General features: G+C 43.5%; 1 protein-coding gene across 2 annotated transcripts in view; it reads left to right on the top strand.

Annotated features, from left to right (window-relative positions):
- Nucleotides 1–16305, top strand: part of TMEM222 (transmembrane protein 222) — a 293800-nt gene that overhangs the window by 79236 nt on the left and 198259 nt on the right. For both annotated transcript variants that reach the window (XM_044084400.1, XM_044084393.1), the window contains exon 4: nucleotides 8287–8383. In XM_044084400.1, the coding sequence (XP_043940335.1) occupies nucleotides 8287–8383 (97 nt within the window). The remainder of the gene's footprint in view (nucleotides 1–8286; nucleotides 8384–16305) is intronic.

Raw genomic sequence — 16305 nt, 5'->3', positions numbered from 1 at the left:
CATCCACTTGTCAAGGTTTCTCTTGAAGAGTGTTAGGGAGGAGCACTGCCTAATGTAGATTGGAATCTTGTTCCAAAGCATGGGAAGTCTTTGTGACAGGAATCTATCCCTCCAGCACATCCTATTTATTGTTGTGGTGAGGTTTAGATCCCTAGAGCTTGTGGCTCGAGGGGATAAGCTTTTCTTTAGGTGGAGCATGTCCATCAGTTCTGGGTTGGACATGGCCTTGTATGTCAGGCAGAGATCATCTCTGAGTAGGCGGTATGCAATTGAGTACAGCTGGAGTTTCTTCAGTCGAGCTGCATAGGGCATCTGTTTGAGGCCAGTGATCCTATTGGTGAGGTACTTCTGTGGTCTTTCCAGCTGTTGCAGGTGTCTTGTAAGATACATCCCAAATGGGGCGTTGTACTCTATGATGGGTCTGATGAGTGATGAGTAGAGGGGCACAATGACCTCTTTTGATCTGGATGCGAACCCTTTTGTGATAAGGTGTGCCATGTAGAAGGATTTTCTAACCACTTTGGCAATGTGATTATCAAAAGAGAGTTTACTATCTACTTGGGTCCCCAGATCCCTTATTATGTCTTCCGTATTTAGGGGGACTACCACCTATGTGGTAGTTTGTGGGTACTTTGTTTTTTCCAAAGGGGATGACTATGCACTTTTTGGCATTTAGCTTGAGGGCATGATTTTGACACCAGTTGTATGTCTCAGTGAGACCCTTTTGGAGGATGTCTGTTTCAGCCGGAGAGTCAATTATAGCCCCTAGTTTGCAGTCGTCTGCGAACTTGGTCAGCCATAGTCCTCCTGTGCTTGCCTGTACCTCTGAGAAGTATATGCCGAACAGGAGGGGTCCTAGGACTGAGCCCTGGGGAATGCCACTTGTAAACGGTTTAGAGTCGGACCTAGCTCCCGCAACTCTTACCATGTGGGTTCTGTCCGTTAGTCAGTTGGCAACCCATCTTGTGACGTAGGGGTTTATGGTCAGGCTGGTGAGCTTGTCTATAATACCAGAATGGGGAGTGGTGTCAAAGGCCTTTGCGAGGTGTAGGTAGGCTGTGTGTGCCACCTTTCCCTCGTCTGTAGCCTTGGTAATTGTCTCAAAGAAGTCCACCAGGTTTAGGAGGCATGATCCGCCCTTAACAAAGCCGAACTGGGTAGGGTCCAGTGTTTGGAGGTTCCTAATGTCTCTGTTAATGAGTTTCATGATGATGCACTCCAAAGCCTTGCAGATCAAGCGGCTCATAGGGCAATAGTTCCTGGGGTCTGTTGTGGCTCCACCTTTGTGGAGCGGAATAACCGTTGCTGTGCACCACTCTATGGGTACGTAACCTGTGGAGAGGCAGAGTCTAAACAGTGTGTTTAGGTGAGGGGTTAATTCATCTTTGAGCTTGTGTAGGATGCAGCCTGAGACACCGTCCGATCCCATTGATGCTGTGTTTTTGGCTTTCGAGAGGGTTGTTTTAACCTGTGTCTTTGATTTCAGAAGCTCTGTATTCTTCTGGTATGGTTATGAGCCTTTTTGGGGGTGAGAGGGGGTGAAGTTTGCGCTGTACCTGTCTGCCAGGATATTGGCAATATTGGTCAGTTCAGTGTATTCTGCACTAACTCCAAGCAGATCTGAGCTTTGCCACTTAGATTCTTGACATAGCTAAAGAATGCCTTGTTGTTATCTTTGGAGTCCTTGGCAATTTTTCTTTCGAAACTCACCTTTTAATGATTTTATGAGGGATCGTAGTTTCTTGCTGATACTGATCAGGGATATCTTCCCTTCTTGGGATTTTACTCTTTTCTGTACTAGTTTCCTCCTTCTATTGTATAGCTTGTCTATGGCAGGAGTCCATCAAACTGGTTTCCTTTTCTTAGAGGAGTGAGTCTTGGTTTTGCTTGGGATAGCACAATCCATCCATTCTTGTAGGTGCCTGTAGAATGCATTAGTAAAGGATTTTGCAGCTTTATCAATGTTATCCTTTAGCATGGGGGTTTTCTATTTGCCAATTCTTTGTCCTGAAAACTCTCTGGAGTCGGTTATCCTCCCTTGTGATGTACCTTGAAAACCAAAGTCTCAAGCATCTTGCAAAAAGTGTGATTGACACCCCCCCAGACCCGATGACTGAGCTTGTCAAATGGAAAGCCAAAAAACATAGGCCCAAATCCAAAGCTGCACCTCTCGAGTTGAATGTCTCTCCTGAAACATATGAGAGCTCGGAGACACCTGCTAAATGAGATGCGGCACCACGGATTGAGCCCATTTCACAGGCCATCTTGGCACTGGACAGTTGCACATCCAGAGAGGCTTTTCAGATGTCGGCCTCCAATATCCAGAGGGAACTGAGGCTTGTAGTGTCGGGGGGCCCTAGAGGGATTACCAAGATTGTCGTTAGGGAGGATGTTGCATCCAATATCGTAGAGTGCAGGCCTATGTCTGGCCCTCATTTGCACTGTATAGATACGCTTGTAAAGAAGAAACAAAAAATAAACATGTCTGTCCTTCCCCTGATCGACAGAAGGAATGGTTGAACTTTTCTCAAGGCCTCTTCTAGGCCTTTATTGTCCTTAGGTCTCCATTAGGTTGCACTGCTTCCCCTCTGCCTGAGCCTTCTTCCCGTAGGAAGAGACCTAGGCCCCATCTTACCTCAGATGAAGACTCTTTTTCCGAGGAAGAGGAGGAGGAATTGGTTTATTCTTTCTAAATTGCCTGCCCTTTGGATTATGCCTCCCCTTAAGAAGACTCTAGTAGGACAGATTTCCCCATGGAGGAGATTTCTTTCGAGGAGACTATCTTCAAAATGCAGGACCACTTCAAGTGGGACTCCACAGAGATGTCAATGGTCCAGAAGCCCTATTATGACCTCCTCCGAGTTCAGAACCCTAGTCATTCAGCCATCTATCCGGTAATTCCTGCATTTCTGGATGCCTTTGCATCCACTTCCACCCACCCAAACTCACAGCTCCCAGCTCCTAAAAACCACAAAGTACCCAAGGACTGCCAGTTCCTTTTTAAGGCACCTGCTGCAGATCCTTCAGTTATTTCTGTTGCTTCTGATAAGGCCTCCAGGTCCATTCCTTCCTCTTCCCTGCTGCCCTGAGATACAGTCAGCAGACAGTTGGAGAGGCTGGGAAAGAAAATCTGTACCTCTGCTACCCTGCCCTTCAGAGCCTTAAATTATCAGACACAATCGATCAAGTACAACTTGGAACTCCTTTCTCAGGTTGCAAAATTGGTATCCAATATGCCTGACTCTGCAAATAAAACCCTGGCATCCTCTCTCCTTGCCAGACATTCTATCAAGTGCACTTATGATGCAGTAGAAGCCTCCTCTAGGCCTGCTGCTTCCTCTTCTGCCATTAGAAGATTTGCCTGGCTGAGGCTTCAGCATCTACCTGAGGATATCAAGGCAAAACTGATGGATGCCCCCCTGGATTATACTGCCCTGTTTGGGAAACCTTCCGCAGAACTCTTCAAATCCCTGCAGGAGAAAAGCTAAGGATTTCAAGCAGATTTTGGTATCCCCTGTGCCCAGATTTCACAGGAATTATCCTGTGAAACAAACTTTCTTAAGCAGGCGATTCAGAGCACCTCAATATAGACCCCAAAAGAGGGCAAAGAAGCCCAACAGTTTCCCTCCTTTCTGCTTCTGTCCCTCATATAACCAAGCAGCCCTAACCAAACAGCCCTTTCCTGACTGAACAGGCTCATCTTCATGAGTCTAGCAAGAACCTAATTATCCTGTCCCAATGGCTTTATCTCTTCCTTCCTGGGAATTCATCACTCAGGACTCTTGGGTGTTAGGTATCATAAAAGGGGGTACTTCATGTTTTGGCACAAAGTGCCTGCCTTCAGGGGAATTCTCCTGCCAAGAAAAGATCAGCTATCCCTTTTCCCGCCAGTTCTATTAGAACTCCTACAACAGGGCACCATCGAACCTGTTCCCCGTGGGGAAGAGGGAAGGGACTTTTACTCCTGTCTTTTCCTAGTTCCTAGGAAAGAAAGAACCTTGAGACCAGTCCTAGATCTCTCCTACCTCAACAATTTCCTCATAGTTCCCTCTTTCAAAATGTTAATCCTACAATTACTGTTTCCTCTTGCTTCAATAGATATCAAGGATGTGTACTTCCATTACCAGTTCATCACAGATACAGGAGATTCCTACAGTTTTCTGTGGGATCCTCGCACCATCAGTTCTTGGCTTTGCCTTTTGGACTCTCTACAGCTCTGAGTCTTTGCAAAATGTCTAGCCCTAGTAGTAGCCTTTTGCAGGTTCCAAGGGATCTTAATTTACCCATACCTGGAAGACTTCTTAATCTAAGCCACTTCTCAAGCAAAATTGCACAAATCCCTCAAAATGACAATTGCCATTCTTCAAAGCCTGGGATTTACCATCAACTTCAGGAAATCATCCCTGGACCCAGCCCAAGATCTCATATTTCTGGGTTGCAGGTTCCAAACACTGAGCATGATAGTATATCTCCCACCTTCCAATGCTCAGGAGATCTCACTAGTCTCTGTAGAGACACTCCACCTAAATCAGATTTCTGCCAGATATTTCCTCAGGATCTTGGCTCTAATGGCTTCCACCATCCCAATGCTTCCTCTGGCAAGGCTTCACATGAGAAACTTCAATGGTCCCTCAAGTCAGTATGGTCTCAGCATGGTCACCATCTAGAACACCTGATTCCGCTCCTCATATGTCTAAAGCAGGAGCTGCAGTGGTGGATCTCACAACTATTTCTAAACCCAGGTCTCCCCATTCACCCTCTACCACCTACTCAGACCTTATTTACGGATGCTTTGAACTTGGGCTGGGGGGCAGCCATAGACCTCCACGCAGCTCAAGGGCAGTGGTCTCCCTCCCAAATGATGGAACACATAAATGTGAAAAAAATAAAGGCACTAATTTTAGCCCTCCTTAAATTCAAATCACTGATCAGACCAGGGAGGTTAGATGTACATACCGACAACATGACAGTCTTGTGGTACATAAATAAGCAGGGAGGTACCAGATCCTATCTCCTGAGTAGACTAGCAATGTAGGTATGGGGTCTAGCTTGTCATCTAGATGTATTTCTCCAAGTGGTGTATATCCCCAGAATACAATGGCGTACACCCTAAGAAAATCGAGGACACAAGCCCACAAATGGATGCTTCACAGGGATGTGTTGTTGGGGTATTCCAGAGATATATTTGTTTGTGTTCCCCATGAACAAACAACTTCCTCGGTTTTATGACAGAGAATACCATCCTTAGGCATTGAGAGTGGATGCATTTTCAAATTCATCGAAGGGGAAATTCCTATATGCATTCTCTCCCCTTCCACTCATCCCCAAAGTCCTGTTGAAAGTCCAACAGGAAAAGCCAAAAATCTTGCTGGTGATTCCCTATTGGCCAAGACAGCATTGGTAAACCCTTCTGTTTCACCTAGTCAAGGGCAATCACCGCAGTTACCACACCGAGTGGACCTGTTAACAGATCAAGGGCTCACTCTTACACCCACAACTGGAAACCCACCAATTAACTCTATGGGTGATAGAGCCTTGATACCATTCAGACACCTTTACTCTGAGGATGTGCTTAAAGTACAGCAGGAGGCCAAGAAACCTACTACTAGAAAGTCTTACCTCTTCAAACGGAAGAGGTTCTCTGTCTGGTGTCAGGCTGGGAACCAGGACCCATTGAAGGTGCACTTGCCTATAGTTCTGTCCTATCTGTGTGAATTGCTTAATGCAGGATTAACATAATCTTTAATCAAAGCTCATTTGGCAGCTATTTATGCTTTTTTACCACTAAATTATCCCTTAGCTTCCAGATTTGAAGCTACACAATTCCTCAAAGGTGTCCTTCATATCAGACCTCACAGGGCTGGTGGCTGCACCTTGGGCCTCAACTTTGTATTAGATAAATTAACTCTTACACCGTTTGAACCTGCTTCTTCTAGCTCACTCAAATACTGCACTTGGAAAACAATCCTCTTCGTGGCCATTACCTCTGGCAGGCGGATCTCAGAGTTACAAGCCCTAATGGCTTCTCCCACCTTCTTGTCTTTCCATAAAGACAGAGTGACCCTGCGGACCAATCCCTCATTCATGCCAAAGGCTGTCAATGAATTGTCCTGAAACCAGGCAGGTCCCCTACCCACCTTCTTTCCCTCTCCCCAGAACAGTAATGAGAGGATTCTGCACACTCTGGATGTACACAGACAGCTCAGGTTCTACTTGCATAAAACTAAACCCTTCAAGAAAACAGACCAGTTATTTGTATCCTTCCATCCCAGGGCTCTGAGATTGCCTGTGTCTAAACAGACCATCTCTAAATGGATGTCCAAATCTATTGCTTTTTTCTATGCCCCACCATGGTAAGGTTCTCCCTGGCTTAGTCAAAGCTCACTCTACCAGGGCAGTATCTTCTTCAGAGATCTTCCTCAGGGGTTTGGATACCAACTCTATCCTAGAAGCCGCTACTTGGACTTCTGTCCACACCTTCACCAAACACTATAAGCTGGACTCTGGACTCTATAATACTGCAACAGAAGAATAGAAGGACATAGATTAGCTGTATAAGAAATTACCATAATGATAGATGTCCTTCTCTTCTCTGTTGCAGTATTCCAACCCTCCCTCCTTTCCCCCACTTCTTGCCTTTCTTTGATGCACTGAGCCTCATTCCCTTAAGACTGTTTCTCCGTCTGGGACTTCAGTTCTGTAGGAGGTGCATGCTTATGTCTCTTTTATGGCTGACGGGTGCTGTTGGCCAATGTCAGACATACAGCGCACCTCGGGTAGTAAAAGACTGTGGTATACTGGCTGACATCAGGTCATCACTTTGGCAGGCAACTCCCTTAAATCAGGAATACTGCACTAGAGAAGAGAAGGACCTCTATCGTTATGGTAAGTTCTTACACAACTAATCTTTTTTCTAGTAACTGTGATGCTTTAAAGGTGATGCAAAATGTAAAATCTTCATTGATTTGTGAATAAGCAGGGAGTTCCTCATGGAAAAATGCATATATCTGTTTGTGTAAACATAACAGTATTGAAAGACGAATAGTCCTTTCTTGTGTCTTAGCCTTACTGCATTAATGATTTATTTTTCATTTTTATATTTTGTTGTAGTGGTTGAGTGTGCTAATTTTGAGCTACTTCCTTGGTACAGTTTTTAATTTGTATCATTTAACAGGGTGAGTGGGCTGGTCCATGGACCTTTTACAGTCAAAATAGCAAGAATAAATACAGTTTATGTATTCATATGGGTATTTTAGTGTAGCTAGTTACAAGCATGTTTTTTGGGAGGTCAGAGGAAACGGGAGTACCCAAAAAAAGTCCATCCAGACATGGGAGAATCCAGAAAACTCCACAAAAAAAGAAAGAGACTGAAAGTCAGGCTTGAACCCCCAGTCACTGAAGTTTTGAGGCAGACATCTTGTCATTAAACTAACATGCTCTTAAGAAGTCACAATGCAGTTAAAATTCATGCTGAGTACATACTGGCAGAAAAGTAATACAGTTTGAGTTTGCAAGTATAAAAAAACAAGGCTGCGAAAATAACCTTTTCTACAAATATTTTAAAAAAATATTGTGTGTTTTTTTGAGAAATACAGTTGAGTGATTAGAGGAATTGCAAAAAGAATTTGTGTAGGGTTAAGAGGAAGTATGCAGAAAAGGAATATAGGTTTTAGGGAGGCACGTGTTAAGACACCATTGGGTGAAGTGTAGATTTTATTTGTTAAGATTCCAGATGAAGCTCACTCAGACCTGAAAGAACAGAATGAAAGAAAGTACAAGACAGTTGAGTCTTGTGGATATTTACTCCATGACAGTACCCACCGTCAGACTGAACCTATCTTGAGGAGTGCCAGGCCATTCAGTCCAGTACTGAATTTGTGAATGTACATCCAATCATCCAGTTCGTTTTTAAAGAAAGATAATATATTACATTGCTTGCTCTAGCCTAGTTCAGCGGTGTGAAAAGTGCTGTGTAATAGCTGTCTTTGCCTTGTTTTATTTATCTGCTGATGAAGATTTAAAGGTTATACTACTGGAAAGAATAGTATGTGCAGCTGGCTACGCATAAAAGGATTGAAGCTGAAAATATTTTTTGTTCAAAATGTGTTCCTAATTCAGTTTGTGTAGTATTTATTTTGTTTTGGCATTTCTTTCTGACTCCTTTGCTTCCTTTTACCATGCTGGAGTATTTTAGATAAATTAGATAAGATTTCTGAGAACTAATTATTGCAGATGCCATCCATAGAAAACTTTGTTTACAGTGTAATGTATTGTTCTACTACACAGATACTGGAAGCTGGATCCAGGTAAAGTGTACAGTAATGTTCCCAATGCTTGGGATGCTGCTGTCCATGATGCTTCTGAGGAGTACAGACACCGAATGGTAAGTTTAACTGGAGGTGTAGCCAGCAAGGTGTTTTTTTCTGGTTTTGGTTTGAATATATACATTGCAATGTCTAGTGTACATTGAATTGGGTGATCCCTTGTGACCATGTTACTTTAGTTTGATACCCAGTATACAAATAATAGTTAAAAGTAAAGCAAGCTGAGCTGGGATCATACCTGTCAAGCTGATATTTGGTTACCACCTCAGAATGCAGTAACTAAATTTCTGTGGAAGTTTGTCCTGACCTACTTGCAGAGGTGATACATCAGAGTTATTTTAAATGCAAATTTCTCTTTATTAAAAATATATATGCTTGGCAGTTTCTGCATTGTATGGAATCCTGTATAGTACAGCTGTTGCCAAGTGTGAGAAAGAAAGAAGACAGAGATGTATACAGCAGTCTTTCTTAATACTCTACTATACTTCATAACTGTCGTGCAGTCTGTGAAGGCATACTCCTGTATTTTTTACTACACTGAATGGTGAAGATGCAGTGGAACAGAAGCACAGGGGGTAGTGTTTTTGCTTCACGCCACTTGATTTTGCAGTTAGTTCATGGCTAAGATGCTTTCTGTGCAGAACCACTATATCCTTCCAGGGTCCAGATAACCTTTCACAGGTTTTCCAGATGTTCATCATGTTTCACTGTTGCAGTCATTACACTTGGGTTATCCTGCTGGCAGGCTACCCGCAGTCGGCCAGAATTCCAAAGTCTAGGTCCAGCGTTGGTTGCTGTTGCCTCCTCCCTGACATCAGTGCGCCAAGGGTACAAAAGATGCAGCCAACGCCATTTTCTTCAGTCTTTCTTGCCACGTAGTGCCCGAAGCAAAAGCAGTTCGCAAGTGCCAGTCGGCCGACTCCTGAGATTTTCAAAGACGAATTTCAGATCCAAAGTCTTCATTAAAGCTAAGTACCCCATTGGGGAAACTTTTTTCTTGCTCCAGACCTATGTCAGAAAAAGTTAGCAATTGTATTTCTGGTGGGAAGCAAATACCTCATAAGGATTTTCATTCTTACTGTATTCCTTACCTAGGCCCTGATCACAACGTTGCTAGCTGTCGGTTTTGCACTAGATTTAACCAGCGCACTATTAAGCGTCAGTACGATTTTGCCTTTCATTACTTTGGCTGAAGATTCAATTATATAATACCGTCGGAACAGCCGATGACCAGAGTTTATAAAAAACACAAGGAAAAAAAAAGGACAGGCATCCGAGGTCCAAAAACGATGGCGAGGCTGCTGTTAAGACAGTCGCCGGTTCTCAGTGAGGCACTTTCGCAGCCCCTGACGCCCGCTGCGTCAGAGCCACAGGCCGCTGCTAACTTCCACGTGGAGCCAGCTAGGCCTCTAGATACTCAAGGTACTGGACACTCGGAAATTATTCCCTCAGATGGGTCCAGAGCTGCTGAGCAGGCATCGGCTTCTGAGAGTGTTTTCAGACCTACACAGTTATACGTAAAGCCTACTTTGGCTTCAAAAGCAAGGACTAAAGCAGCTCTAATGACAAAGAAACAAGTACAGCATTCTCCTGGACAGACTTCCATGCCTAAAAAACAGATGCTCAAAATGTCCGAAGACCTAATTACCTTGATCAGGGGATCCCATCCCCCTCCTGATAAGAGGCCTAGGCAAGAGACAGAATATGAATCTTTAGATCAGGTTTCCATTTCCTCTGACTCCTCCTCTGAACAGGAATACTCTCTTCCTCCCTATGAGGATTCTGACACTGAAGAATCTATCCCTTCAGCCTCTCCTCCTGAGGATTATTCTTTTGGGGAAATCTTGCATACCATGAGGGAGCACTTCCACTGGGAGAGCCAAGACTACTCAGAATCAAAGAAAAGAGATTTTCTTTTACTACCTCAGCACAAGCCTCTTGCTATTCCCCCTGTGTTAGACATTGTGGATGATGTATTTTCAGAGTCTGGCCTATCTCCTGATTCCTTACTCCCTGCCCCTGTTAAACCAGACAGATACTACAGGGTTCCAGGTTCACATAAATTCCTTTATAAAAACCCTGCTGCAGACCCAGAAACCATTTCTCAGGTTCCCAAAGGGGTCAAGGCTTCCACTGCAAAGAACCCTATCCTCTCTGACAGGGATTTAAGGGCACTAGACAGATGGGGGAAAAAGGTTTACACTTCTGCTACTTTGGCTGTGAGGGCTTTAAATTGTCAATTTATTTATATAATAAATATATCAGTAATGTCTAATGTAACTGCAAACAATGTTATGGCTTATTCTTCTGAAAAGAAGGAAATGCAGGATTTATTGCATGCATGAACAAGAACAAAGAAGAACAGCATACATTGCAATTTGGTTTTGATTCTCTTCCTCTTTCTTGCAATGCAGTTACGGTTCTTGTCATAAAAGGCATGTTTGTTTAAAGGAACAGATCTGTGTGATCATGTTAAAGCAAAATTATTAGATGCTCCATTACAGCATGGTATTAAAGCAGAAGAAAATGGAGGACAATCTATGCAAACAGTAAAGTATTTACCCAGATATAGCAGGAACTGGCCTACAAAGAATTGGTCCTTTCCAGTGTCAGACAGGCCACAAAGAGTCAGAGGAAGATCCAGCCCCAGGGCTCATACAGCAACAGTCCCAATGACTTTCCTCTGCCAGCACCAAGCACGCCCCCTTGGGGAAAAACTAGCACTTTTTCTCAAAATTGGCAGATGATCACCCAGGACAAAGTTTTGAATATAGGTCCCAGGGCTACAGCCCTGCCAAGGGCAAAGGTATGCCAGACATGCCACCCAGTCAATGGGCAGACATCCCTCATGGACATGAGGGCCATTCAACAAAGACTTTTCTTGGTACCCAGAAAGGACAAAGCCTGGAGACTAATACTGGACCTGTCTAAAAACACTTTTATGAACTTTCCAAAATTCAAAATCCATGCTGGGCAAGAAACTTTGGACCTAAAAGAGGCATACCTGCATGTACCAATCAAACAATCTTGCAGAAGATACCTCAGATTCATAGCAGGCTCAATGCACTACCAATTCTCTGCACTGCCCTTTGGCTTATGTACTGCACCCAGGGTCTTTACAAAATGCCTGGAACCAGTAATTGCATTCTGCAGACAAAGAGAAATTCAAATATATCCTTATGTGGACAACTGCCTTATTCAAGCAGAGAACAAGGACATCCTACTAAAGCATCTGGTGTTTGTAAAAAGATTACTAATTTGCCTAGGGTACACAGTAAACGAAAAGAAATAAAAACTCGTACCCTCTCAAGAGATAGTATTCCTGGGTGCAAGCTTAAATACAACTATCCAGATGGCTTGTCTCACACCAGACAAACAAAGGCAACTGACTTCTTACTTCAAAATGTTGGCAACAAAGACCCAGTTATCTGCAAGAAAAATTCTGCAGGCTTTGGGCTTCATGGCATCCTGCATTCTACTAATTCCATATGCCAGACTGCATATGAGGAAACTACAATGGTATCTAAAAAGTGTTTGGACTCAACATTGCCACAGCCTGAAAACATTAATTATCCTCCTTTCTTGCCTGCAACAGGAGTTTCGATGGTGGGCACAGGCCTGTCACCACAACAAGGGACAGCCATTCAACCTACCCACAGCCAGGCAGTCAATAACAACAGATGCATCTGATTATGCCTGGGGGGCACATATGGCAGGAAAATGTATTCAGGGCACATGGCCCACAAGCCAAAGGGATCTTCATATCAATCAAAAAGAGATGCTAGCTGATCAGAATGCCCTGTCAGCTTTCAAGGATTTACTTCATCCAGGACAACTACTGATAAGGACGGACAATACTACAGTCATGTGGTACATAAACAAGCAGGGAGGCACACATTCCTACCCCCTCTGCAGACAAGCCATGATTTTGTGGGACACAGCATTGACTTATCAAGTACACCTGCAAACACAATTCCTGCCAGGAAAGATAAATACTCTGGCAGACGAACTAAGCAGAAACCTCATGGATCCCCACGAGTGGAAACTGGATCCACAAGTCTTCAGCATGTTAACAAAGAAATGGGGATGCCCAGACATAGATCTATTTGCCTCCCCTCACAACAGCCATCTACAGAGATTCTGCACAAGGACGTATCACAAGCAAGCATGGAAAGTGGATCCTCTTATCATTCAGCTGGGATACCCTAACAGTATATGCCTTTCCTCCTCTGCCTCTCCTCCCCAAGGTACTCCTGAAGGTCAGACAAGTGAAGCCAAAAGTGATTCTAATTGCCCCAGACTGGCCCCGCCAGCACTGGTACCCAATCGTAAAGAGCTTGTCTCAAGGCCCAGCCTGGACATTACCTCTTATTCCTCACTTACTGACCCAACAAAACAATCAGATCCTGCACAGCCAACTCAGAACCCTAAACCTGGCAGCATGGCGGATAATGTAGCCATTCAGAACACACCTCTCTCTAAAGCAGTGATGGATGTTATTTTGGAGGCCAGGAGGCCCAGTACCAGAAAATCTTATGCAGAAAAGTGGAAGAGATTTTGTGTTTGGAACCAGGCACAAGGATTTAACATGTTTGTACCAAACATTCCTCAGATTTTACAATACCTTACTGAGATGCTGGACAAAGGCCTATCCTTTTCATCGATTAAAATCCATGCCTCTGCCATTTCAGCTCATTACAATACAGAACCACCTTTTTTCTCTCATCCATTGCTAAGGCAGTACCTCAGGGGGGCCAAAACATAAGACCTCCAAGGAGAGCACCAATACCTGCATGGGACCTCAATTATGTCTTGCAGAAACTCACACTGCCTCCTTTTGAGCAAGCCAATACAGCTGAGATAAAATACTTATCATGGAAAACAGCTCTGCTCCTTGCAATTACCTCTGCAAGACGAGTCTCAGAGTTACAGGCACTCATGGCTGTGGAACCTTTTATCATTTTATATCCAGACAGGGTTTCTCTGAGGACAAACCCGACATTTATGCCTAAGGTAGTGTCGAGTGTGGCACTTAACCAAACTATTCATTTGCCTACCTTTTATCCAAACCCACAGAATAAGGGTGAGAGACTTCTGCATTCCTTGGACATACACAGACAGCTATGCTTTTACTTGGACAGAACTAAAGCTTTCAGAAAGACTGAGCAACGTTTGGTGGGCGTTTGCTGCAGGATCACAAGGAAAGGCTATCTCCAAGCAGACTATTTCAAAATGGATAGGCCACTGCATTCTTTTCTGCTATTTGCAACATAGCAAATCAGTGCCTAATGGCATTAGGCCACATTCAACCAGAGCAGCAGCCACTTCAGCAGCCTTCCTCAGAGGAGTACCAACCAAGGCCATATTAGAGGCTGCAACTTGGAGTTCAGTGCACAGTTTTACAAAGCACTACCACTTACCACTCTATTCTAAATCCAGAGCAGGCTTTGCCACTGCAGTTCTGCAGGGTCTCATAGCCTCGCCTAATCCTATTTAGACCCAGCCACCCTACCTCAGCTTTGGGATTCAACCAAAGTGTAATGACTGCAACAGTGAAACACGATGAACATAGTACAGTTGTGTACCTACCATAAATGTAGCTGTTAGAGTGTATTCACTGTTGCAGTCCAGGTTACCCACCCACCATTCCCTCTTTCTTTGCTGGGACTTATCTGTACTTCTCTATTCCATACAACCTATGTGGTGTATTTGCTTGTAGATGAAGGAAATGTTTACTTAGTGCATGCATACATATAGGCATATTTTTAGCCTACCCTTTTGGGGGCACCTGACATCTGGGGCAAGAAAAACTGAAGAAAATGGCATCGGCTGCATCTTTTATACCCCTGGTGCACTGACGTCAGGGAGGAGGCAACAGCAACCGACGCTGGACCTAGACTTTGGAATTCTGGCCGACTGCGGGTAGCCTGCCAGCAGGATAACCCAAGTGTAATGACTGCAACAGTGAATACACTCAAACTTCTACATTTATGGTAGGTATACAACTGTACTTTTTCTCCCACTTGCCCAAGATGTACCTTATGTGAACTGATGGTTGATGAGATTGCCTTTGGGTGGGTGCCATGTATGAGAGAGGTCCTTCTGCACTGGGATAGCATCCTCTTCATGATTAGTTTCATTACTTTGCACCTGTAGAGTGCTAGGATAGTTTTCAGCTCTCTTGTAAACCTGAAAGTTGCATTAAGAGGGTTATCAGAAAGTGAGTGAATGGATATTGACAATTCATAAGATAAGACTGTTTCTGTCCATTGCTGTAAGATGCACTTTGATATTTTATCAGAACATAAAAATGATTCAGTTGTACTAAGCATGAAGTGTCCTTTCTCCTGCTGCTGATGTTTTCAGGTGTAGCTTAGTCACTTATCTACATAGCCATTGTGTAGTATGCACAGTCAACCAGTCCCTTACAGTCAAAGACTTTCAAGGTCACTGCAGTATCAAACTTAAGTAATTAATTCAGTGAGTCCCATAATAGGTTTCTATTCCTTCACTGTTTCCTGTAGCTGTGTATCATTGTCATATGCAATAATAGATACTTTTAGTTTTAATCTGAGTCTGATCTGGAAAGCTTTAACTGATTTAGTCAAAAGAATATGCCTCTTTGAGCATCCTGGGGCACAGAAGCATAAAGCTTTTACTTCACCCCACAGATGATGGAGGGGCTGTAGGAGAAGAATGAAGTGAGTGTCTGATATTGGCTTACCCATCCTTGGGGGAGGCAACCTAAGTCTCGCTCCATTATGCAGTACATGGTCCCACCCAGCTCCTTTCTGCATGAGGAGTGAGCTTAGTCAGGAAATAGCACATGCATGGAAGCTCACATGTATCTCTTGTGGGCAGTGATTGCAGAGCTGCCAAGTTTGCTGCAAGGGAACAGGAGTTTGGATACATTTCCCAGCAGACAGCATAATGCTGCACCACTGTCCGCATTTTCCTTACTGGCCCTGGGCTGGGGTGGGGCTGAGCTTTGAGGAGGCAAAAGGAGGTTTAATAAATACTGTAAATGAGAAGAGGATCTGGCACAGCTGATGGTCAGCTGCAGGGGAGGTGAAAGAATATGCAGTTTTGTGTAGTTTATTCTGTTCGTTATTTTCAGCAATGTTAATATATTTTAGTGAATCACTTGTCTATCTCTTTTAGGACTGTAAAGTTACAGGCTGATCTCAATGTCATGGAGAAGTTTAACTTGAACCTTGTTTTTCATATTATAGGCTGTTATTCTATGTGAAAAGATTACTACTTTCTGCTTTAAATTCTCAGTTGATTATTTAATTTGGTTATTTTTATTGTCCATTAGCTAATGTACATTTTATTTGTATATTTTAGCTACTATGTGGACTTGTGCTGAGGCAAAAGGGACCAGCATAAATTGGTGTAGCATGTGGAAAAATATCTTTGTGCACATCAAATGTGTTGTGAGGTGCAGCATTACTGATTCACTTAACTATTGTCACTTACTGCATACAGTACAGGGGATACTGCATACAGTACAGGGGATGGTACTGTACAGACAAGTTTCACAGCAGTGTTCACAGTGGCATTTGTGGCTTGCATACCTTGACCTATTTTTTAGAGAGTTAGTTGATTATTTCTGAGTCAACTTTAAGTTTTTGAGAACCAACCGCTGCATATGTCAGTCACTCATGCCACCTTAAGAAATGCATGACTTGTCTGCACCTGTGGACATTAATTGGTGGAATTTAAAGGGGCTCAGGTGATAATTTTTCTCTACTTTTACCTGTCACTTTTATGGCATTGACCGCTCAGGGTTATAAGTTCAGGTAGAAAAGGCCTCAATCACTACATTTTAAAATAGTAAATGAAACTGAGAAAAAAAGGTGAAAAGTAAGGAACATAAAAAATGGAGCAATACGAAAGGAGCAGAATAGACAGAGACTGCAGAATAGGAGGTGGGCATATGGTTTGGGAGGAGAGGTCAGCTGATGAGTACTATTAAGTG

This window comes from Protopterus annectens, chromosome 1.part1, assembly GCF_019279795.1.
Source record: "Protopterus annectens isolate FY-2018-M chromosome 1.part1, PAN1.0, whole genome shotgun sequence".
In the NCBI taxonomy this organism is placed as follows: Eukaryota; Metazoa; Chordata; order Ceratodontiformes; family Protopteridae; genus Protopterus; species Protopterus annectens.
Note: the sequence above shows the minus strand (reverse complement) of the source record. Positions and strands in the feature narration are given on the sequence as shown.